This window comes from Ranitomeya variabilis, chromosome 7, assembly GCF_051348905.1.
Source record: "Ranitomeya variabilis isolate aRanVar5 chromosome 7, aRanVar5.hap1, whole genome shotgun sequence".
NCBI classification, from domain to species: domain Eukaryota; kingdom Metazoa; phylum Chordata; class Amphibia; order Anura; family Dendrobatidae; genus Ranitomeya; species Ranitomeya variabilis.
In genome coordinates this window covers 90,541,090-90,566,647 of record NC_135238.1, presented here as the reverse complement: position 1 = coordinate 90,566,647, position 25,558 = coordinate 90,541,090, and the positions used below count along the sequence as shown (strand labels likewise).

At 42.5% G+C, this 25,558-nt stretch overlaps 1 protein-coding gene across 17 annotated transcripts in view; it reads left to right on the top strand.

Annotated features, from left to right (window-relative positions):
• OSGEPL1 (O-sialoglycoprotein endopeptidase like 1) overlaps positions 1 to 25,167 on the top strand; it is a 165,267-nt gene extending 140,100 nt beyond the window's left edge. For 11 of the 17 annotated variants that reach the window (XM_077275426.1, XM_077275428.1, XM_077275424.1 and 8 more), the window contains one exon: positions 24,968 to 25,166. In XM_077275426.1, coding sequence (XP_077131541.1) covers positions 24,968 to 25,046 — 79 coding nt within the window. In that variant the 3' untranslated portion in view covers positions 25,047 to 25,166. Of the gene's footprint in view, positions 1 to 24,967 lie in introns of all 17 variants that reach the window. The other 6 variants (XM_077275433.1, XM_077275438.1, XM_077275437.1 and 3 more) reach the window with 3 other exon arrangements.
• Positions 25,168 to 25,558: the final 391 nt, after the last annotated feature.

Below are 25,558 nucleotides of genomic sequence, written 5' to 3'. Positions count from 1 at the left end.
GGTGAGTGTCCACGGTAAGTAAACGCTGCGTGATTGACGCTGCAGCGTCAAACACGCAGCGTCCAGATGTTCCAGCATAGTGGAGGGGATTTTTTGAAATCCCGTGTCCACTATGCGTGGAATCCCGCACGCGGCGGCCCTGCGACTCCGGACATGCTGCGCGTCTTTTCAGATCGCAGCATGTCCGTGCTACCTGCGGCGACTCTGCGTCGCCGCAGGTAATATCACAGGGCCCTATGGCGAGGGGTGCGATGATCCCGGATGTGTACTGTACACATCCGGCATGATCGCGCCCCAGAAAGGGGGCGGGGCTTAGCGCCGAGCGGCTTCTCCGCTGCGGCGATACCGCCGGCCATCCTGAGCGTGGACACGCAGCCTTAGTAGTCATCATGCTTTCCATTAGCCAATGAAAGGCACCATCTACTGAGGACTCTTTTAATTATTAACTTTTCTGATCATTAATAAATGTATTATTTTTCATAATGTGTGCTTATTTTAGCACCAAAGTTAATTGTTCCTTATTACTTTGTTAATTCTGGTTAATAGTCAAATAATTCCAGTGTTGATCAAATTAAGATCTATTATCAATGGGACAAGGCTGTGGCTAGATGTCTAACCTTGCAGGATTATTAAACATAAAATAAAATCACTAATACCTATAAGCCTGTGGACTTAAATGAAGAATGGTGCCCACGTTGCGTTTTTATGCGTTTCTGCTGTGTGTTTTGCCGCAGCGGAAAAACGCATAAAAACACTTAAAAACCGCATTCCCATGCAATCCTATGAGATTCCGCAGTTGCTGTGCCCATGCTGCAGATTTTCCTGCTGCGGAATCGCATAGCGGTAAAATCCGCAGCATGTTCATTATTTTTGCGGAATCGCAGTGATTCCGCAGCCATAGGATTGCATTGAAACGCTCATTTTACGCATGTGGCTATGCCCACCATGCGTAAAGTCAGCGCTTCATGTGCGGATGGTACCCGGGTCTGGAGGAGAGGAGACTCAAGGCCCTTGGGAACCATATTTCTGTAAAAAAAAAAAAAAAAAAATTAAAATAAAAATAGGGATATTAATAAATAACTGTGAATGGCGCTAAAAGACACGAGGCGGTTTGCCTGCAGCAGGTACAACAATCACCACTAAGGATTGTAATTGGTATAAATAGTGAGAAATAGATGATTACATGAAAAATGTATACATCAGTACCTGCGCTGGTATAACTGCCTATCGGCATAAATCTCCCACAAGAATGAAAAAAGAGGAGGAATGATATAAACTGAGAGCTGTATTGGTATACTTTGCAGTCCAGTATTACAACAAAACGGGCCAGCACGCATGTGTAGTCAAAAAAGAGAAGAATACTCAGTTCTTACCCTTAACAGAAATCCATAAGGGAAGTGATGATGATCCTAAATAGGGATCCGCCGCTGGAGAAAGTCCTCAAGATGCCGCTTCGCTGCCCGGGCTGGTAACAGGACGTTGTATCCCCGTGAACAGCGCGGCGATAACTTAGAGGCGACTCGAATCCCCCTCCAGTGCGGGTAGTGCAATCGGCGCCTGCGCAGGACCTGTGAGCCGTAGTATGCAACGTGACCGCGCACGTGACGAGGGGTAAGCGGAAGTCCTAACCATCAAATTTTTGGAAAAGGGGTATAGCCTAGATGTGTTGAAGGAATCCAGGGATGCAGCACTTTTGAAACCTCGTCAGGAATTGATAAACCCTACTCCAAAATTAAAAAATAACAATCTGGATTGTATCCCAATAATCACCCAGTTCAATGCAAACTCAAACATCCTGCGGAGAATAGTGAGAAAATACTGGCATTTATTGAAAAAAGATAAAATTCTGGGGGGCAGTATTACGGAAGCACCCCGCTTTATTTATAGGAAAAGCCGGAATTTAGGTACATATATTGCTCCGACAGTACAAAATAAATTAGTACCCATTCAAACTACCCTCTCACAGAATGTTTTAAAAGGTTTTTTCCCTTGCAAAAAATGCAATATGTGCAAAAAAACCCAAACACATAAACAACAGAAGATTGGCAATACCGAATTGAGGATCGAAGAATTTATAACTTGTTCATCTACAGGGGTTATTTATACTATCATATGCCCCTGTAATAAAATATACGTTGGACGCACTAAAAGATCCTTGCGGGTTTGAATAAACGAACATATTCGGAACATTGATAGTAAATTCCTGGGTCACCCACTCTCGAAGCATTTTATTGAGCAACATGAGGGAAAGGTACAAAGCATGAAGATTACGGGAATAGAAAGAATACATCCACATTGGAGAGGAGGAAGTTTCATCAAATCCATGTCTAGATCAGAAACCAAATGGATTTTCACCTTGGACACTATTATCCCTAAGGGTCTGAACTGCGGGATAGAACTTTTTGGGTTCCAATAACTATCGGTACGGCTGGCGTCTATATAAGGACCGTTATGTGGGGGTATGGAACATACCTGAGGAAGGAGACAGACGTCTCCGAAACGCGTTGTCTATTCTTTTGGTCCATATCGCCATCCGTACCTTACCCCTCGTCACGTGCGCGGTCACGTTGCATACTACGGCTCACAGGTCCTGCGCAGGTGCCGATTGCACTACCCGCACCGGAGGGGGATTCGAGTCGCCTCTAAGTTATCGCCGCGCTGTTCACGGGGATACAACGTCCTGTTACCAGCCCGGGCAGCGAAGCGGCATCCTGAGGACTTTCTCCAGCGGCGGATCCCTATTTAGGATCATCATCACTTCCCTTATGGATTTCTGTTAAGGGTAAGAACTGAGTATTCTTCTCTTTTTTGACTACACATGCGTGCTGGCCCGTTTTGTTGTAATACTGGACTGCAAAGTATACCAATACAGGTCTCAGTTTATATCATTCCTCCTCTTTTTTCATTCTTGTGGGAGATTTATGCCGATAGGCAGTTATACCAGCGCAGGTACTGATGTATACATTTTTCATGCAATCATCTATTTCTCATTAAAAATAGGGATATACTTACCTTCTGATGGCCCCCGGAGTCCTCCCGCCTCTCAGCGGTGCACGCGGCGGCTTCCGTTCCCAGGGGATGAATTGCGCGAATCACCTGCGATGACGTCGCGGTCACGCGACTGTGAAGTCTCAAAGGTCCTTTGCGCAAAGCACCCCTGGGAACGGAACGTACCAGGAGCACTGCTGAGGAGATCAGGTGCCGTTGGAAGGTGAGAATAACCATCTTTTTTATTTTTTTATTATTTTTAACATTCTATCTTTTACTATTGATGCTGCATAGGCAGCATCAATAGTAAAAAGTTGGTCACACTTGTCAAGCACTTTTCCAAGTGATGCTTCAAATCGCTTGGAAAACGCAAGCATTCTGCAAGCTAAAAACACTTGTGCTTTGCGGGAAAACGCATGCGAATTCCGCATGTGTTCTACCCGAGGCAGGGAGTTGCGGAAGTGCTGTGGACAATTCCGCAGCATTTCTGCAACGTGGGCACATAGCCTAACATAGAAATATACCAGTTGCTGTTTGCTCATTGTGTTTATTTCTTGTATTGTTTTCTACAAACGTATTGCACTTTAAAGTACCGTATTTTGCTGATTATAAGACGCATATCAAATTTGGGGTGTAAAATAGGAAAACAAATGGTTTTAAAGAAAATGGTGGTGCTTCTTATAATCCATTATAATGATAGCTTACCTGGGAGGCGGCCTCACGAGATCTCAGTCTGCGCATGCACCACCTCCGTCTTCCATTTTCCCAAAGACCACCGCAGAAAACTGAATGGGAAAGGAGATTCCACTCACCAGTGCTGACATCTAATGAGTGCCCAGGTACCACAGCATTGCCGCACTCCTGCCGCTGCTGCCTTCTGTCACCCCATTCAGCCACCGCCCCCCTTCCCCCACTGTAAGCTCACTTTGGATTATAAGACGCACCTCCATATTTTACTCTCAAATTTGAAGGAAAAAAATGTGTCTTAGGGTATGTGTCCACGTTCAGTTTTGCTTCAGGCTTTGGTCAGGATTTTATGCAAGTAAAATCCTGACCAAAAATGCACCTGAGGTCACTGGCAGGTCACCTGCGGTGTTCCTGCGTGTTTTGCTCATTGTAGCAACATGCTGCGTTCTTAAAAAACGCAACGCATGTGCGTTTTTGCGGGAAAAACGCATGCGTTTTTTAATGCACAGTGGAGACGGGATTTCATTAAATCCCCTCCACTATGCTGTAACATCTGGATGCTGCGTTTTTGACGCTGCGGCAAAAATGCAGCGTTTCCTGACCGTGGACACATACCCTTATAATAAAAAAAAAAAATACGGTATTTTTCTTTTTCTTTTGCTGAACCAAAAAGCCGTTGCTTTAGCCCTGTTAAATTGTTTGTATAGTGCCACTCACTTTCAATTTGAGAAATGAATGGTACCAATGATTCCAACAATACAAATACTGCACTTGTCCAGCAGTATTTTAATAGACAGCTGCATTGTACCTGGTGATTGTGCATACGTTCTGATAGGTATGTGGAGATGCAACATCTCTAGTGCCACTTGCAGTGGGTACGGAAATTATTCAGATATTTCAGTTTTTCTTTTTTAATAAATTAGCAAAAATTGCTACATTTCTGTTTTTTTTCAGTCAAGATGGGGTGCAGAGTGTACATTAATGAGAAAAAAATGAACTTTTTTGAATTTACCAAATAGCTGCAATGAAACAAAGAGTGAAAAATGTAAAGGGGTTTGAATACTTTCCGTACGCACTGTAGCTCCCTTTGGAAAAACGAGTGGTGCCAGACTTCCCCTTCTTTCAGTATTCTGTTTCTTTAGTCTGGATGGGTTACAAAGGCTAGTGAAAGTATTCATACCTTGGTATTTTTCATGTTTTGCTGCCTCCAAACCTGGAATTTCACTGGTTTTATTTTGAGGGTTTGCATCAGTTCACCTAAATAACATGCCTACAACATTTGATTTTCTTTTTTGTGTGGAGCAAACAACATATTGGACAAAACAACTGAAAATTTCAGTGTGCATAACTATTCACCCCCTTAAAGTCAGTACTTTGTAGAGCCTCCTTTTACGGCAATAACAGCTGCAAGTCACTTTGGATAAGTTTATATGAACTTAACACATCTTCCACTAGGATTTTTGCTTATTCCTCAAGGCAAAACTGCTCCAGATCCTTCAAGTTATTTAGTTTCCTCTGGTGAGCAGCAATCTTCAAGTCTGAGTATAGATTCTCAGTTGAATTGAGCTTTGCGCTTTGTCTAAGCCATTCCAAAATATTGACATGTTTCCCTTTAAACCACTTGAGTGTTGCTTTAGCAGTATGTTTTGGGTCATTGTTTTGTTGGAAGGTGAACCTCAGTCCCAGTCTCAAATCACTGACAGACGGAAACAGGTTTTGCTCAAGAATATCCCTGTATTTTGCACCATCCATCTTCCCCTCTACTCAAACCATTTTCTCTGTCCCTGCTGCTGAAAAACTTCCCCACAGCATGATGCTGCCACCACCACGTTTCACTGTGGGGATGGTGTTCTTGGGGTGATGAGCTGTGTTGGTTTGGCGCCAGACATAGCATTTATCTTGGTAGCCAAAAAGTTCAATTTTGGTCTCATCTGACCACAGCACCATTCTACATACATTTGGGTAGTGTCCCACATGTCTTTTGGCAAACTCAAAACGAGCCTTACAGTTTTTATGTTTAAGTAAAGGCTTTTTTCTAGCCACTCTTCCATAAAGGCCACCTCTATGGAGTGTACAGCATATTGTGGTTGCATGGACAGATACAGTCTCTGCTTGAGAACTCTGCAGCTCCTTTAGGGTTATCTTTGGCCTCTGCACTGCCTCTCTGATTAATGCCCTCCTTGCCGGGGCTGAGTGTTTTGGTGGGCGGTCCTTTCTTGGCAGGTTTCTTGTGGTGCCATGTTTTTTTTCCATTTGATGATAATGGATTTGATGTTGCTTTGGGGCATCATCAGAGATTGGGTTATTTTTAACATTTTAGCCCATTAATTTTATTTTTACCTATATTTTTCTCACTTCACTTTACCAACTATAGAATACCTACAAGAAACAAAATAAGCAAAAACCCTGCTGTAACTAAATAAGGAAAAAGCAAGTGCATTTAATAACATAGAGTTCTTGGTAACACTGTTTTTGATCAAAATTGCATAAACGCCATCCCACCATCGACAAGGTGACTTTGTTCGGAACGGTCCTGCACTGTCTAATGTTAAAACCCTTACCATGTGTCAGAGTTGACCTCAGTGTGTGAATAAGGGCGGACAAAAGGACCAAGTCCCAACCAGTGGACACCAGTCTAGGGAAGCCTTTAAATGTAATAATTTCCAGCTCAGTAGAGAGGCGCCACACCCCGGCTTGCACAGAATGCAAAAATACAAAGAAAAACAGATCTAATCAGAAAGAAAAAAACAAAAGTTAAAGGCACAGTGAATTATAACAAAAAATAGCTACAGTTGTTAAAGTGATTTAACCATTTCACTGCCAGGAGTTTCGGAATATTTTGCTTGTTAGTCTAACTGAAAAAAATGTCCACACTTTTGAGATACAAAAGAACTAACACTTTTTAAAGTAAAAAATACACATTCATATTATTTCCAATATATATACAGTACAGACCAAAAGTTTGGACACACCTTCTCATTTAAAGATTTTTCTGTATTTTCATGACTATGAAAATTGTAAATTCACACTGAAGGCATCAAAACTATGAATTAACACATGTGGAATTATATACTTAACCCATTACTTGCCAAATTAGCAATTTTCATTTTTTTGTTTTTTTTATGACAGATTTTTAACCCCTTAAGCCCCGAGGGTGGTTTGCACGTTAATGACCGGGCCAATTTTTACAATTCTGACAACTGTCCCTTTATGAGGTTATAACTCTGGAACGCTTCAACAGATCTTGGCGATTCTGACAGTGTTTTCTCGTGACATATTGTACTTCATGATAGTGGTAAAATTTCTTCAATATAACTTGCGTTTATTTGTGAAAAAAACGGAAATTTGGCGAAAATTTTGAAAATTTCGCAATTTTCCAACTTTGAATTTTTATGCTCTTAAATCACAGAGATATATCACACAAAATACTTAATAAGTAACATTTCCCACATGTCTACTTTACTCCAGCACAATTTTGGAACCAAAATTTTTTTTTGTTAGGAAGTTATAAGGGTTAAAAGTTGACCAGCAATTTCTCATTTTTACAACACCATTTTTTTTTAGGGACCACATCTCATTTGAAGTCATTTTGAGGGGTCTATATGATAGAAAATACCAAAGAGTGACACCATTCTAAAAACTGCACCCCTCAAGGTGCTCAAAACCACATTCAAGAAGTTTATTAACCCTTCAGGTGTTTCACAGGAATTTTTGGAATGTTTAAATAAAAATGAACATTTAACTTTTTTTCACCAAAAATTTATTTCAGCTCCAATTTGTTTTATTTTACCAAGGGTAACAGGAGAAAATGGACCCCAAAAGTTGTTGTCCAATTTGTCCTGAGTACGCTGATACCCCATATGTGGGGGGGAACCACTGTTTGGGCGCATGGCAGAGCTCGGAACGGAAGGAGCTCCATTTGGAATGCAGACTTAGATGGATTGGTCTGCAGGCGTCACGTTGCATTTGCAGAGCCTCTGATGTACCCAAACAGTAGAAACCCCCATAAGTGACCCCATATTGGAAACTAGACCTCCCAAGGAACTTATCTAGATGTGTTGTAAGAACTTTGAACCCCCAAGTGTTTCACTACAATTTACAACGCAGAGCCGTGAAAATAAAAAATCTTTTTTTCCCACAAAAATGATTTTTAGCCCCCCAAATTTTTATTTTCCCAAGGGTAACAAGAGAACTTGGACCCCAAAAGTTGTTGTCCAATTTGTCCCGAGTACGCTGATACCCCATATGTTGGGGTAAACCCCTGTTTGGGCGCACGGGACAGCTCGGAAGGGAAGGAGCACTGTTTTACTTTTTCAACGCAGAATTGGCTGGAATTGAGATTGGAAGTCATGTCGCGTTTGGAGAGCCCCTGATGTGCCTAAACAGTGGAAACTCCCCAATTCTAACTGAAACCCTAATCCAAACACGCCCCTAACCCTAATCTCAACTGTAACCCTAACCACACCCCTAACTCTAAACCCAACCATAAATGTAACCCAAACCCTAACCCTATCTTTAGCCCCAACCCTAACTTTAGCCCCAACCTTAACTTTAGCCCCAACCCTAACTCTAACTTTAGCCCCAACCCTAACCCTAGCCCTAACTCTAACCCTAGCCCTAAAACTAGCCCTAACCCTAACCCTAGCCCTAACGGGAAAATGGAAATAAATAAATTTTTTAATTTTATTATTTTTCCCTAACTAAGGGGGTGATGAAGGGGGGTTTGATTTACTTTTATAGCGTTTTTTTATAGCGGATTTTTATGATTAGCAGCTGTCACGCACTAAAAGACGCTTTTTATAGCAAAAAAGTTTTTGCGTCTCCACATTTTGAGACCTATAATTTTTCCATATTTTGGTCCACAGAGTCATATGAGGTCTTGTTTTTTGCTGGACGAGTTGACGTTTTTATTGGTCACATTTTCAGGCACGTGACATTTTTTGATCGCTTTTTATTCCGATTTTTGTGAGGCAGAATGACCAAAAACCAGCTATTCATGAATTTCTTTTTTTTGGGGGGGGCGTTTATACCGTTCCTTGTTTGGTAAAATTGATAAAGCAGTTTTATTCTTTGGGTCAGTACGATTACAGCGATACCTCATTTGTATCATTTTTTTATGTTTTGGCCCTTTTATACGATAAAAACTATTTTATAGAAAAAATAATTATTTTGGCATCGCTTTATTCTGAGGACTATAACTTTTTTATTTTTTCGCTGATGATGCTGTATGGCGGCTCGTTTTTGCGGGACAAGATGACGTTTTCAGCGGTACCATGGTTATTTATATCTGTCTTTTTGGTCGTGTGTTATTCCACTTTTTGTTCGGCATTATGATAATGAAACGTTGTTTTTTGCCTCGTTTTTTTTTTTTTTTTTTTACGGTGTTCACTGAAGGGGTTAACTAGTAATATAGTTTTATAGGTCGGGTCGTTACGGACACGGCGATACTATATATTATATATATATTATATATTATATTATACTTTTTATTTTTTTATTATTATTTAGATAAAGAAATGTATTTATGGGAATAATATTTTTTTTTTCTTTATTTAGGAATTTTTATTTTTTTACACATGCGGAAATTTTTATTTTTACTTTTTTACTTTGTCCCAGGGGGGACATCACAGATCGCTGATCTGACAGTTTGCACAGCACTCTGTCAGATCAGCGATCTGACTTACAGCACTGCAGACTTAACAGCGCCTGCTCCTGGCACATAGTGCCGGATGTCAGCTGCGATAGTCAGCTGACACCCAGCCGCGATCGGCCGCGCTCCCCCCGTGAGCGCGGCCGATCGCATATGACGTACTATCCCGTCACTGGGAATTAAGTCCCAGGTCACCTTGACAGGATAGTATGTCAAATGGGATTAAGGGGTTAATGATTTGGGTCCTAATGAATCAGAAACAATTTGCAAAATTTTTTCAAATACGGATTTTTCAGAAAAGGGCATCCCAATCAATATTCAATTAAAAATGACAATGACATGATTTCCTATTTTGAAAACATTCATTTTACAAACACACAAAAAATTTGACCTAATTATAAAAAAATTATAAAATTATAAAATCTTAGTTGCTAGAAGCTAAAGATTAGGCGTCTCAAAAGAAGGACATTGGTAGATAATGGGTTAACAAAAAAGTGTGAAACAACTGAAAATATGTCTTATATTCTAGGTTCTTCAAAGTAGCCACCTTTTGCTTTGATGACTGCTTTGCACACTCTTGGCATTCTCTTGATGCCAAATATAAGCCATATTTTCCGTTGTTTCACACTTTTTTGTTAAGTATATAATTCCACGTGTTAATTCATAGTTTTGATGCCTTCAGTGTGAATGTACAATTTTCATAGTTATGAAAATACAGAAAAATCTCTAAATGAGAAGGTGTGTCCAAACTTTTGGTCTGTACTGTATTTTTAAAGTAGGGACTGTAAGATGAGTTAAAAGCTAACATACCTATGGATAAGAAAATTTTAGAAGAAATATGCCACCAGGTCCAGAAGAGAATGGAGCTAAACCTGATTTAGAACAAATACATTAAATCATTGTTTTAGGGGAAATTTAACAGTTTAACCCCTTCACGACATGCCCCGTGCTAGTACGGCTCATGTCGTGTCTCCCCCTTTGATGTGGGCTCCAGCGCTGAGCCCACATCAAAGCCGCAACATGTCAGCTGTTTTCTACAGCTGATATGTGCCCGCAATAGCGGCGAGGGAAATCGCGATCCACCCGCCGCTATTACCTAGTTAAATGCCACTGTCAAACTCTGACAGCGGCACTTAACTAGCGCTTCCGGCCATCGGGCCGGAATTGCGCGCATCGCTGACCCCCGTCACGTGATCGGGGTCAGCGATGCGTCGGCATGACAACCAGAGGTCTCTTGAAGACCTCTATGGTTGTTGATGCCTGATTACTGTGAGCGCCACCCTGTGGTCGGCGCTCATAGCAATGCAGTAGTTCAGCTACATAGGAGCGATCTGAGCATCGCTCCTATGTAGCAGAGCCGATCAGGCTATGCCAGCTTCTAGCCTCCCATGGAGGCTATCGAAGCCTGGCAAAAGTAAAAAAAAAAATGTTTTAAAAAATATGGAAAAAATAAAAAAAAATATAAAAGTTTAAATCACCCCTCCTTCGCCCCATTCAAAATAAAACAATAAAAAAAATCAAACATACACATATTTGGTATCGCCGCGTTCAGAATTGCCCGATCTATCAATAAAGAAAAGGATTAACCTGATCGCTAAACGGCGTAGCGAGAAAAAATTAAAAATGCCAGAATTACATTTTTTTGGTCACTGCGACATTGCATTAAAATGCAATAACAGGCGATCAAAAGAACGTATCTGCACCACAATGGTATCATTAAAAACGTCAGCTCGGCGTGCAAAAAATAAGCCCTCACTTGACCCCAGATCACTAAAAATGGAAACGCTACGGGTATCGGAAAATTGCTCAATTTTTTTTTTTTAGCAAAGTGTGGAATTTTTTTTCACCACTTAGATAAAAAATAACCTGGACATGTTTGGTGTCTATGAACTCGTAATAACCTGGAGAATCATGGCCTGGCAGAACCTGGCAGATCAGTTTTAGCATTTAGTGAACCTAGCAAAAAAGCCAAACAAAAAACAAGTGTGGGATTGCACTTTTTTTTGCTATTTCACCACACTTTTTTTTCCCGTTTTCTAGTTTAAGACATGGTAAAACCAATGGTGTTGTTCAAAAGTACAACTCGTCCCGCAAAAAACAAGCCCTCACATGGCCATATTGACAGAAAAATAAAAAGTTATGGCTCTGGGAAGGAGGGGAGTGAAAAACGAAAAAGGGCTTCGGCGTGAAGGGGTTAACAAGTAACAATTACAGTGCTCTGCTTAAATTATTACACGCCCTATAAAAATTTATATCTCACTTAATACAGAAGCAATTTCCAAAATTTTGACAAGACTGTGTTTCATAGAACAATTTTTAGTCCACAAGATGAAAGTCAGGTTAATAATATAACTTTCCTTACAAAACCTTCAGTTTTACTCAAATTAGTTACCGTAATTGAAAAATAAATACACATCACATAAAGAAACTATTACATCTAGTATTTTATATGACCTCTATGATTTGGAAGAACACCACCAAGTCTTCTATACCTGGAATTTAAAAGTTGGCAACATTGGAACATTTATATTTTTCCATTCTTGAAGAACGACCTATTTTAGAGCCTGTATGCTTTATGAATAGTGATACTCAACTTGTCTCCAGGATTCCCCATAGGTGTTTTGGCTGGGTTCAGATCAGGAGACATACCTGGTTACTGAATCACTTTCACCCCATTCTTCGGGAATACAACAGAAAAAGGCAACAACCCCAAAAACAGACAGAAGAATTGTTAGCTTAGCCTTGCAAAACAGAAGAGAAGAGCATCAGCCAAGGAACTCAACCAGTTCTTGCATGATGGAGGAGTTTCAGTGTCTGATAGAACAGTACGTCGCCGATTAATTGATGCCGGTCTGAAAGCACGATCACCAAGGAAAAAGCCATTCCTAAATCTTAAACAGAGAAGTAAGAGAATTTCCTGGGCCAAATAACATCTTAGCTGAACAACTGAAGATTGGAAGAAAGTAATCAGCAGCAATGAAACAGAATATACATTTTTGGTAGTGATGGAGTGCGTTATGTTCGGAGAAGGCCAAAGGAAGACTCTCTTCCAGAGTGTATGACAGCTACAATGAAACATCCTGAGAGTGTTATGATATGGGGCTGTATGTCCTGGCATGGAATTGGGAGAATACAGGTCCTTGAGGGGACTGTAAATGCTTCGAAATATTTTCATGATGTCCTTGAACCAAAGCTCATCCCATCAATTTGTGACCTTGGCAAGGAAGACACCAAAATTATTTTTCAACAGGATGGAGCACCATGTCACACTTCAAGGCAAAGTCTAAAATGGTTTGAAAGCAAACAATTTTCTGTGCTTTCATGACCAGGAAACAGTCCTCATCTGAGCCCTATCGAAAATCTGTGGTGAAGATTAAAACGATTGGTTTTTAGTAAGCGACCAATAAACAGTCAGGCATTGATTGCAGCTGTTATCAGTTCCTGGCACCATGTTATGATCACAGAGAACCTGAGAAGTCTTGTTGAATAAATGCCATGGAGATGCAAAGCTGTTATCGATGCTAAAGGGTTACTCTACACGCTACTAAAGAAAGAACACATAGAGATAGCATGAAATGAACATATTAGGCCATTCCGCTGTTCTTATAGAAGTAATGAGATATTTTGTATTAAAGTACCGTATTTTTCGGCATATAAGACGACTGGGCGTATAAGACAACCCCCCAACTTTTCCAGTTAAAATATAAAATCTTCTTAAAAGTCGGGGGTCTTCTTATATGCCATGTGTCGTCTTATAGGTCCGGTGAATAATATGCCTTTAGGGGGGGAGTGGTCCCGATGACGAAGAGAGGGGGTGTCTCAAAGGAAAGTGTGAGTGGAGTTTCCCCCTATTACCTCATTGTAGCAGCGTGGGGTCTCTGTGCTGGGGAGCGGCGGCGGCTGCTCCTTTTTGTGCCACGTGGGTGCTGTGCTGTGGGGCGGCGTATCTTCGTGCAGCGTCGGGCCTCTGTGCTGTGGGGTGGCGGCGTATCTTAGTGCAGAGTCGGGGCTCCTCTGGCATCTCCTCAAAGCCCGGAGGTACCGGCAGCTCCATTGCTGCGATGAGGTGGCCTCCGGGAAAATGGCCGCTGGGGACGGCGCATGCTCAGATTCAGATCTCGTCTCCACAATTTTGGCCACTAGTGTCTGTGTGTGTATGTATATGTGTACATACAATACAGACCAAAAGTTTGGACACACCTTCTCATTTAAAGATTTTTCTGTATTTTCATGACTATGAAAATTGTACATTCACACTGAAGGCATCAAAACTATGAATTAACACATGTGGAATTATATACTTAACAAAAAAGTTAAGTATATAAAAAAGTCCTGTTGAAATAGTTATTTTTCAACAGGACAATATAATAATATAATAATAATTTTTATTTATATTGCGCCAACATATTCCGCAGCGCTTTACAAATTATAGAGGGGACTTGTACAGACAATAGACATTACAGCATAACAGAAATCACAGTTCAAAATAGATACCAGGAGGAATGAGGGCCCTGCTCGCAAGCTTACAAACTATGTGGAAAAGGGGAGACATGAGAGGTGGATGGTAACAATTGCTTTAGTTATTTGGACCAGCCATAGCGTAAGGCTCGGGTGTTCATGTAAAGCTGCATGAACCAGTTAACTGCCTAAGTATGTAGCAATACAGACACAGAGTGCTATTGACTGCAATGACCCAAAACACACCTCCAGGCTGTGTAAGGGCTATTTGACCAAGAACGAGAGTGATGGGGTGCTACACCAGATGACCTGGCCTCCACAGTCACCAGACCTGAACCCAATCAAGATGGTTTGGGGTGAGCTGGACCGCAGAGTGAAGGCAAAAAGGCCAACGAGTGCTAAGCATCTCTGGGAACTGTTATGGACCTGGTGGTTAGGAGCACCCGGAATGACCTGATGAGTAAACTCAAAATCGGGACTAGCTCTGGGGAAGTGGGAACTCTGCTGACCGCAAACTCTACTCCTATCATACACACTAGAAATAGCCGTGGAGCGTACCTAACTCTCCCTAGACGCCTCTTCACAGCCTAAGAGCTAACTACCCCTAAAGATAGAAATAGAAGCCTAACCTTGCCTCAGAGAAATTCCCCAAAGGTAAAGGCAGACCCCCACATATATTGACTGTGAGTTAAGAGGAAAGTCACAAACACAGGAATGAAACAGGTTTCAGCTAAGGAGGCCAGACTTCACTAAATAGTCAGAGGATAGAAAAGGAAACTATGCGGTCAGCACAAAAAACTACAAAAACCACGCAGAGTATGCAAAAAGACCCCCACACCGACTCACGGTGTGGAGGTGCAACACTGCACCCCAGAGCTTCCAGCTAGCAAGGAAATATCATGATAGCAAGCTGGAGTAGAATTTAGCAGTACTAAGAAATATATTCAGGCAGCAGTAACAACAAATGAACTAGCAGGGACTTAGCTTCTAGAGTAGACAGGTCCTCAGAGAAGTCCAAGAGAGATCTGAACCAATACTGATACATTGACAGCTGGCATGAAGTAACGATCTGAGTGGAGTTAAATAGGGAAGCCAGCATAGCAATAAACGAGAGCAGCTGATAAAGCCAACCTCAGTGACCAGCAGTTCCGCTCGAAGCCACCAGAGGGAGTCCAAGAGCAGAACTAACCAAAGTACCATTCATGACCACAGGAGGGAGTCCGAGAACGGAATTCACAACAGTACCCCCCCCCTTGAGGAGGGGTCACCGAACCCTCACCAGGGCCCCCAGGCCGATCAGGACGAGCCAAATGAAAGGCACAAACTAAATCGGCAGCATGGACATCGGAGGCAACAACCCAGGAATTATCCTCCAGACCATAGCCCTTCCACTTAACCAGGTACTGAAGCTTCCGTCTCGAAATACGAGAATCCAAAATGTTTCCACCACATACTCCAACTCCCCATCAACCAACACCGGAGCAGGAGGATCAACGGAGGGAACCATAGGCGCCACGTACCTCCGCAACAACGACCTATGGAACACATTATGGATGGCAAAAGAAGCTGGAAGGACCAAACGAAATGACACAGGGTTGAGAATTTCAGAAATCTTATAAGGACCAATGAAACGAAGCTTAAACTTAGGAGAAGAAACCTTCATAGGAACATAACGAGAAGACAACCAAACTAAATCCCCAACACGAAGTCGGGGACCAACACAACGACGGCGGTTAGCGAAACATTGAGCCTTCTCCTGGGACAACGTCAGATTGTCCACTACGTGAGTCCAAATTTGCTGCAACCTGTCCACCACAGAATCCACACCAGGACAGTCAGAAGGCTCAACCTGCCCTGAAGAAAAACGAGGATGAAAACCAGAATTGCAAAAAAAAGGCGAAACCAAAGTAGCCGAACTAGCCCGATTATTAAGGGCGAACTCAGCCAATGGCAAGAAGGTCACCCAATCAACCTGATCAGCAGAAACAAAGCATCTCAGATAGGTTTCCAAAGTCTGGTTGGTTCGTTCAGTTTGGCCATTTGTTTGAGGATGGAAAGCCGAAGAAAAAGACAAATCAATGCCCATCTTAGCACAAAAGGACCGCCAAAACCTAGAGACAAACTGGGAACCTCTGTCCGACACAATGTTCTCTGGAATGCCATGCAAACGAACCACATGTTGAAAAAATAATGGCACCAAATCAGAGGAGGAAGGTAATTTAGGCAAGGGTACCAAATGGACCATCTTAGAAAAGCGATCACATACCACCCAGATGACAGACATCCTTTAAGAGACAGGAAGATCTGAAATAAAATCCATTGAAACATGCGTCCAAGGCCTTTTCGGGACTGACAAGGGCAAAAGCAACCCACTGGCACGAGAACAGCAGGGCTTAGCCCGAGCACAAGTCCCACAGGACTGCACAAAAGAACGCACATCCCGTGACAAGGAAGGCCACCAAAAGGACCTAGCCACCAAATCTCTGATACCAAAAATCCCAGGATGACCAGCCAACACCGAGCAATGAACCTCAGAAATAACTCTGCTAGTCCATCTATCAGGGACAAACAGTTTCTCCGCTGGACAACAGTCAGGTCTATCAGCCTGAAACTCCTGCAGCACCCGCCGCAAATCAGGGGAGATGGCAGACAGAATTACCCCCTCTTTGAGAATACCAGCCGGCTCAGGGACTCCCGGAGAATCAGGCACAAAACTCCTAGAAAGGGCATCCGCCTTCACATTCTTAGAACCTGGAAGGTATGAGACCACAAAATCGAAACGGGAGAAAAACAGCGACCATCGAGCCTGTCTAGGATTCAACCGCTTGGCAGACTCGAGATAAGTCAGATTTTTGTGATCCGTCAAGACCACCACGCGGTGCTTGGCTCCCTCAAGCCAATGTCGCCACTCCTCGAATGCCCACTTCATAGCCAGCAGCTCCCGATTGCCAACATCATAATTACGCTCAGCAGGCGAAAACTTTCTAGAAAAGAAGGCACATGGCTTCATCACAGAGCCATCAGAACTTCTTTGAGACAAAACAGCCCCTGCTCCAATCTCAGAAGCATCAACCTCGACCTGAAAAGGGAGCGAAACATCTGGCTGACGCAACACAGGGGCCGAAGAAAAACGACGTTTCAGCTCCTGAAAAGCCTCAACGGCTGCAGAGGACCAATTCACCACATCAGCACCTTTCTTTGTCAAATCAGTCAAAGGTTTAACCACACTAGAAAAATTAGCGATGAAGCGACGGTAAAAATTAGCAAAGCCCAGGAATTTCTGGAGGCTCTTCTCAGATGTAGGTTGAGTCCAATCATAAATGGCCTGAACTTTAACAGGATCCATCTCGATAGTAGAAGGGGAAAAAATGAAGCCCAAAAAGGAAACCTTCTGAACTCCGAAGAGACATTTAGACCCCTTCACAAACAAGGAATTAGCACGAAGGACCTGGAATACCATTCTGACCTGTTTCACATGAGACTCCCAATCATCCGAAAAGACCAAAATATCATCCAAATATACAATCATGAATCTATCCAGATACTTTCGGAAGATGTCATGCATAAAGGACTGAAACACAGATGGAGCATTTGAAAGCCCGAATGGCATTACCAGGTACTCAAAATGGCCCTCGGGCGTATTAATTGCTGTTTTTCATTCATCGCCCTGTTTAATACGCACAAGGTTATACGCCCCTCGAAGATCTATCTTGGTGAACCAACTAGCCCCCTTAATCCGAGCAAACAAATCAGACAGCAGAGGCAAAGGGTACTGAAATTTGACCGTGATTTTATTGAGAAGGCGGTAATCTATACAGGGTCTCAGAGAACCATCCTTCTTGGCCACAAAAAAGAACCCTGCTCCCAACGGTGATGAAGACGGGCGAATATGCCCTTTCTCCAAGGACTCCTTTATATAACTCCGCATAGCGGCGTGCTCTGGCACGGATAAATTGAAAAGTCGGCCCTTAGGAAACTTACTACCAGGAATCAAATTTATAGCACAATCACAATCCCTATGAGGGGGTAGGACACTGGATTTGGGCTCATCAAATACATCCTGGTAATCCGACAGAAACTCAGGGACTTCAGAAGGAGTGGAAGCAGAAATTGACACCAACGGAACACCGCCATGTACCCCTTGACAACCCCAACTAGACACAGACATTGATTTCCAATCCAATACTGGATTATGAACCTGTAGCCATGGCAAACCCAACACAACCACATCATGCAAATTATGCAACACCAAAAAGCGAATATCTTCCTGATGTGCAGGAGCCATGCACATGGTCAACTGAGTCCAGTACTGAGGTTTATTCTTGGCCAACGGCGTGGCATCAATTCCCCTAATGGAATAGGATACTGCAAAGGCTCCAAGAAAAAACCACAGCGCCTGTCAAACTCCAAGTCCATAAAATTCAGGGCAGCGCCTGAATCCACAAATGCCATAACCGAGTAGGATGACAAAGAGGAAATCAGAGTAACAGACAAAAGAAATTTAGGCTGTACAGTACCAATGGTGACAGACCTAGCGAACCGCTTAGTGCGCTTAGGACAATCAGAGATAGCATGAGTGGGGTCACCACAGTAAAAACACAGCCTATTCTGACGTCTGTGTTCTTGCCGTTCAGTTCTGGTCAAAGTTCTATCACATTGCATAAGCTCAGGCCTCTGCTCAGAGGACACCGCCAAATTGTGCACAATTTTGCGCTCGCGCAAACGCCGATCAATTTGGATGGCCAAGGACATTGATTCATTCAGACCAGCAGGCGTGGGGAATCCCACCATAACATCCTTAAGGGCTTCAGAAAGACCCTTTCTAAAAATTGTTGCCAGGGCACACTCATTCCATTGAGTAAGCACAGACCATTTTCTAAACTTCTGACAATATATCTCCGCTTCATCCTGACCCTGACACAAAGCTAGCAAAATTTTCTCTGCCTGATCCACTGAATTCGGTTCGTCATAAAGCAATCCAAGCGCCAGAAAAAACGCATCTACATTAAGCAATGCAGGATCTACTGGCGCAAGGGAGAATGCCCAGTCTTGAGGGTCGCCACGCAACAAAGAAATAATAATTTTTACTTGCTGATTTGGGTCACCAGAGGAGCGGGGTTTCAAAGCAAGAAACAGTTTACAATTATTTTTGAAATTCAGAAACTTAGATCTATCCCCAGAAAATAAATCAGGAATTGGAATTCTAGGCTCTAACATCGGATTCTGAACTACATAATCTTGAATGCTTTGTACCCTTGCAGTGAGATGATCCACACAAGAGGACAGACCTTGAATATCCATATCTACACCTGAGTCCTGAACTACCCAGAGATTAAGGGGAAAAGAGAGACAAAACACACTGCAAAGAAAAAAAAATGGGTTCAGAACTTCTCTTATCCCTCTTTTGAGATGCATTAACACTTTATGGGCCAGCTGTACTGTTATGGACCTGGTGGTTAGGAGCACCCGGAATGACCTGATGAGTAAACTCAAAATCGGGACTAGCTCTGGGGAAGTGGGAACTCTGCTGACTGCAAACTCTACTCCTATCATACACACTAGAAATAGCCGTGGAGCGTACCTAACTCTCCCTAGACGCCTCTTCACAGCCTAAGAGCTAACTACCCCTAAAGATAGAAATAGAAGCCTAACCTTGCCTCAGAGAAATTCTTCAAAGGTAAAGGCAGCCCCCCCACATATATTGACTGTGAGTTAAGAGGAAAGTCACAAACACAGGAATGAAACAGGTTTCAGCAAAGGAGGCCAGACTTCACTAAATAGTCAGAGGATAGAAAAGGAAACTATGCGGTCAGCACAAAAAACTACAAAAACCACGCAGAGTATGCAAAAAGACCCCCACACCGACTCACGGTGTAGAGGTGCAACACTGCACCCCAGAGCTTCCAGCTAGCAAGGAAATATCATGATAGCAAGCTGGAGTAGAATTTAGCAGTACTAAGAAATATATTCAGGCAGCAGTAACAACAAATGAACTAGCAGGGACTTAGCTTCTGCTGGAGTAGACAGGTCCTCAGAGAAGTCCAAGAGAGATCTGAACCAATACTGATACATTGACAGCTGGCATGAAGTAACGATCTGAGTGGAGTTAAATAGGGAAGCCAGCATAGCAATAAACGAGAGCAGCTAATAAAGCCAACCTCAGTGACCAGCAGTTCCGCTCGTAGCCACCAGAGGGAGTCCAAGAGCAGAACTAACCAAAGTACCATTCATGACCACAGGAGGGAGTCCAAGAACGGAATTCACAACAGAACTCCTTCAAGATTGTTGGAAGACCATTCCCGGTGACTACCTCTTGAAGCTCATCAAGAGAATACCAAGAGTGCGCAAAGCAGTCATAAAAGCAAAAGGTGGCTACTTTGAAGAAACTAGAATATAAGACATATTTTCAGTTGTTTCATACTTTTTTGTTAAGTATATAATTCCACATGTGTTAATTCATAGTTTTGATGCCTTCAGTGTGAATGTACAATTTTCATAGTCATCAAAATACAGAAAAATCTTTAAATGAGAAGGTGTGTCCAAACTTTTGGTCTGTACTGTATATATATATATATATATATATATATATATAATACACACACAATCATGGCCGAAAGTGTTGGCATCCTTGAATTCATAGAGTGCTGATGATCTCCCGTGTATCAAAAACAGTAATTTTGGCTGACTTGTTTGGGATAGAACCCAAAAGAGTTCGGTCATTGTCCACTGAATCAGTTCTGGGTATCCAAATGTCTTGTCAGTGGTTTCTTTAAATTACGTTTACTAGCCATTTAGTTTATCATTTTTACAAACCGATGCCCTCCTTAGGGTGCTCTTACATTGTGCTTATCGTCATGTTCATGCGTCCCATAAGAGCTTGCTCCTGAACCTCCCTCCAAAATGAGATATGGATGTATATCTGGGGGTTGGTATTCTCAGACTGGTAAGGGGCCATGGATATTGGCCTCACCAGCCTAAAAATAGCAGCCCACAGCTGCCCAGAAAAGGTGCATCTATTAGATGCGCCAATTCTGGCACTTTGCCCAACTCTTCCCACTTGCCCAGTAGCAAGTGGGGTTCATATTTGTGGGGTTGATGTCACCTTTGTATTGTCAGGTGATATTAAGCTCATAAGTTAGTAATGGAGAGGAGTCTATAAGACACCTATTCATTACTAATCCTATAGTTATATTGTAAATAAACATGTAGTAAGTATAAAGTATTTTATTTGAAATAAAAACAAAATACACTTTTCATTTTTTATTTAAAAATAACAAAGTTATACTCCCCTAACACCCATTCCATTGAATCCCTTGTCTCCTGTAATAAAACAAAAATAAAAACTAACCATATCCCTCACCTGTCCGTCGTTCTGTCCCACGCCATAATCCATGTCTGGGGATAAACGGCTTTCAACCTGTATAGTGCCAAGATGCGACTGTCCAGGCTGAGAACCACTGGGAGAATGAGCAGCATCAGTGACGTCATTAAGGTTACTGCTGGTCACTGAGTCTGCGTGGGATGGATAGATGAGGGATGCATGGAGGCATGGTTGGATGGATAGATGAGGGATGGCTGGAGGGATGGATGAATGAGGGATGGATGGAGAGATGACTGAAATCCATAGTGTCCCACGCCGTAATCCATCTGTGCAACATGTGCTTTTCAGCATGAACGGTGGCATCAAGCGACTGTACATGCTGACATCCAAGGAAGAATGAGCTGCAGTGCACGGGCCCCTGAACTACGCTAACACAATGAGAAAAAGTCCCACAGTGCAATGTTGAGTTCACCATGAGAAATTTCTGTCGGTGAATTCAAAGCTGCACCGTGAGACTTAGTTTCAATGTGTGAGCCGTGATCTCACTGAGGTCACCTGAGTTAATTGGCCTGGCTGGGAATGCAACCTCAGTGACTGGCAGTAACCTCGATGATGTCACTGATGCTGCATTCGCACTAGCTCATTCCTCAGTGGTTTTCAGCCTGGATGGTCGCATTTTGGCCTCATCTAGGTTGAAAACTGTTTATCCCCCAGACATGGATTACGGCGTGGGACAGAACGTCGGACAGGGGAGAGATATGGTTGTTTTTTATTTTTGTTTTATTACAGGAGACGTTGGCTTTAATGGAATGGGCATTAGGCGATTATAACTGTGTTTATTTTAAATAAAAACTAAAAAGAGTGTTTATTTCACATAAAATACTTTATTCTGGCTGTGTGCTTCTTTACAATATAATTATAGGATTAGTAATGGATAGGTGTCTTATAGACTCCTCTCCATTACTAACCCGTGGGCTTGATGTCACCGGACAATACCGGTCTTGTCTTCAACGTCCTTATCCAGGTTGGTGTTTTATGGGCACTCCTATATTTTCCACATTAATTACATCCATTTGCATCAGATCTTTGGGTTTGCAACTGTATTATAATTTGATTTGATTGAGTTGCTTTGGCCATCCAAATAGTTAGATATTTCTCTATATAATTTATTTCATCCGGAGGCCTATATGCACTATACACTTGTCACTTTATATTGTTATAAGAGGCACTTTGGAATTTTTTGATGTAATGGTTGTTACCATTGGTATCTGTGCAATTGGTTTTCAGACTTTTTGCCACTCATTCTGTGTACTGTATGTGCATGTTTATAGGCATGTGGTATAATTATGCCCTTTTGTCTACACCAGCCATTTATTGGACGTGGCACTAAGGTGTCACTTTAACCCCCCTTTTTTCTTTTTTTATGTACAGTGCCTAAAAGTAGTATTCAACCCCCTGCAGATTTAGCAGGTTTAATAAGATGCAAATAAGTTAGAGCCTTCAAACTTCAAACAAGAGCAGGATTTATTAACAGATGCATAAATCTTACAAACCAAAAAGTTTTGTTGCTCAGTTAAATTTTTAAACATAAAAGTGTGGGTCAATTATTATTCAACCCCTAGGTTTAATATTTTGTGGAATAACCTTTGTTTGCAATTACAGCTAATAATCGTCTTTTCTAAGACCTGATCAGGCCGGCACAGGTCTCTGGAGTTATCTTGGCCCACTCCTCCATGCAGATCTTCTCCAAGTTATCTAGGTTCTTTGGGTGTCTCATGTGGACTTTAATCTTGAGCTCCTTCCACAAGTTTTCAATTGTGTTAAGGTCAGGAGACTGACTAGGCCACTGCAACACCTTGATTTTTTGCCTCTTGAACCAGGCCTTGGTTTTCTTGGCTGTGTGCTTTGGGTCGTTGTCTTGTGGGAAGATGAAATGACGACCCATCTTAAGATCCTTGATGGAGGAGCGGAGGTTCTTGGCCAAAATCTCCAGGTAGGCCGTGCTATCCATCTTCCCATGGATGCGAACCAGATGGCCAGGCCCCTTGGCTGAGAAACAGCCCCACAGCATGATGCTGCCACCACCATGCTTGACTGTTGGGATGGTATTCTTGGGGTCGTATGCAGTGCCATCCAGTCTCCAAACGTCACGTGTGTGGTTGGCACCAAAGATCTCGATCTTGGTCTCATCAGACCAGAGAACCTTGAACCAGTCAGTCTCAGAGTCCTCCAAGTGATCATGAGCAAACTGTAGACGAGCCTTGACATGACGCTTTGAAAGTAGAGGTACCTTACGGGCTCGTCTGGAACGGAGACCATTGCGGTGGAGTACGTTACTTATGGTATTGACTGAAACCAATGTCCCCACTGCCATGAGATCTTCCCGGAGCTCCTTCCTTGTTGTCCTTGGGTTAGCCTTGACTCTTCGGACAAGCCTGGCCTCGGCACGGGAGGAAACTTTCAAAGGCTGTCCAGGCCGTGGAAGGCTAACAGTAGTTCCATAAGCCTTCCACTTCCGGATGATGCTCCCAACAGTGGAGACAGGTAGGCCCAACTCCTTGGAAAGGGTTTTGTACCCCTTGCCAGCCTTGTGACCCTCCACGATCTTGTCTCTGATGGCCTTGGAATGCTCCTTTGTCTTTCCCATGTTGACCATGTTTGAGTGCTGTTCACAAGTTTGGGGAGGGTCTTAAATAGTCAGAAAAGGCTGGAAAAAGAGATAATTAATCCAAACATGTGAAGCTCATTGTTCTTTGTGCCTGAACTACTTCTTAATACTTTAGGGGAACCAAACAGAATTCTGGTGGGTTGAGGGGTTGAATAATAAATGACCCTCTGAAAAGACTTTTCACAATTTAAAAAAAAAATAAACAAAGAAATAACATTCTTTTTTGCTGCAGTGCATTTCACACTTCCAGGCTGATCTACAGTCCAAATGTCACAATGCCAAGTTAATTCCAAATGTGTAAGGGTACCGTCACACAGTGCCATTTTCATCGCTACGACGGCACGATTCGTGACGTTGCAGCGTCGTATGATTATCGCTCCAGCGTCGTAGACTGCGGTCACACGTTGCAATACACGGCGCTGGAGCGATAATTTCATGACGTATTTGCGATGTAGAAGCCGTTGGTTACTGTGCGCACATCGTATACAACCTGTGTCACACGATGCAATCATGCCGCCACAGCGGGACACTAGACGACGAAAGAAAGTTTCAAACGATCTGCTACGACGTACGATTCTCAGCGGGGTTCTGGATCGCAGTAGCGTGTCAGACACTACGATATCGTAACGATATCGCCAGAACGTCACGAATCATGCCGTCATAGCGATGAAAATGGCACTGTGTGACGGTACCCTAAACCTGCTAAATCTGCAGGGGGTTGAATACTACTTGTAGGCACTGTATTTATGTATTCTTATGATGATGAAATTTCCTTGATATAATCATCAATAAAGATTTTCATTTTAATTATTGCTCTGAGATCCATTTTTTCTTTGGTTTGTTCACTGATGGAAGCAGTAGTCCCATCAGCCCAACGCCAGTGATCACAGCTGCGGCTCACGCTATCATTTCACAGCATGGGAACCGCAGCTGTCATGCAAATGACAGCGTGTCAAACACTTGATGTTCAGGCCCCCCATTCAAGTGAATGGAGTCTGGATACTGTTCTGGTATGCAAACCCAAACTTTTTTATAACTTTGGCCGAACACGCCAGACCCGAACATCCAGGGGTCCACCCATCTCTACTTGTGATGTGTTATAAAAGCCATCACTCAAAAAAATGTCTGTGTAGCGCATTCATTATTTGATCTTAAACATGTTAATGAAGGCCAAATATTTTTTTTCTCCTTTTAGAGCTTTGTTTGGAAAAGACATCTCGGAACAAGTTCGGAAAGCTGCTATCAAGTTGCCTTCTCTTAAAAATATGAAGTAAATTTTAATCATTGTTCATTTTGATTGGCAAAATAAAAATACAAAACAATTTTGTTACATTTGAATTGGTCAGCAAGAAATGTAGTTCTTCAGTGAATGCAACAATCCAACTGTACTTTTACATTTTTCTTATAGATGCATCCCCAATAATATTTGTATTATCTAAACCTGTGTAGATGTGTGCGTAATGTGATATAATCAATATCTTCTTTAGTTCCCAGCTCTGCTTCAGTCCTCTTCTGGAACACGTGACTTCTATTCTGACTTGCAGCCTCACGCAGAGGTCCAGTGGCGTAACTGGAGTCCTATGGGCCCCCACCAGCATGTTGGTCAGATCTGTAGGCCTCTTTAATTATGTAGTTCTTCCTGGCCCCCGGTCTGTAATGCACCCTATCCTGTAGAAATGTCCTATGTCCTGTAATGTCTTTCACCCTGGGACCTATCTGTAATAATGCCCAGCATTCTGGACCCATTTTACATTAATGGATCCTTTCCTGGACCCTATCCTTATAT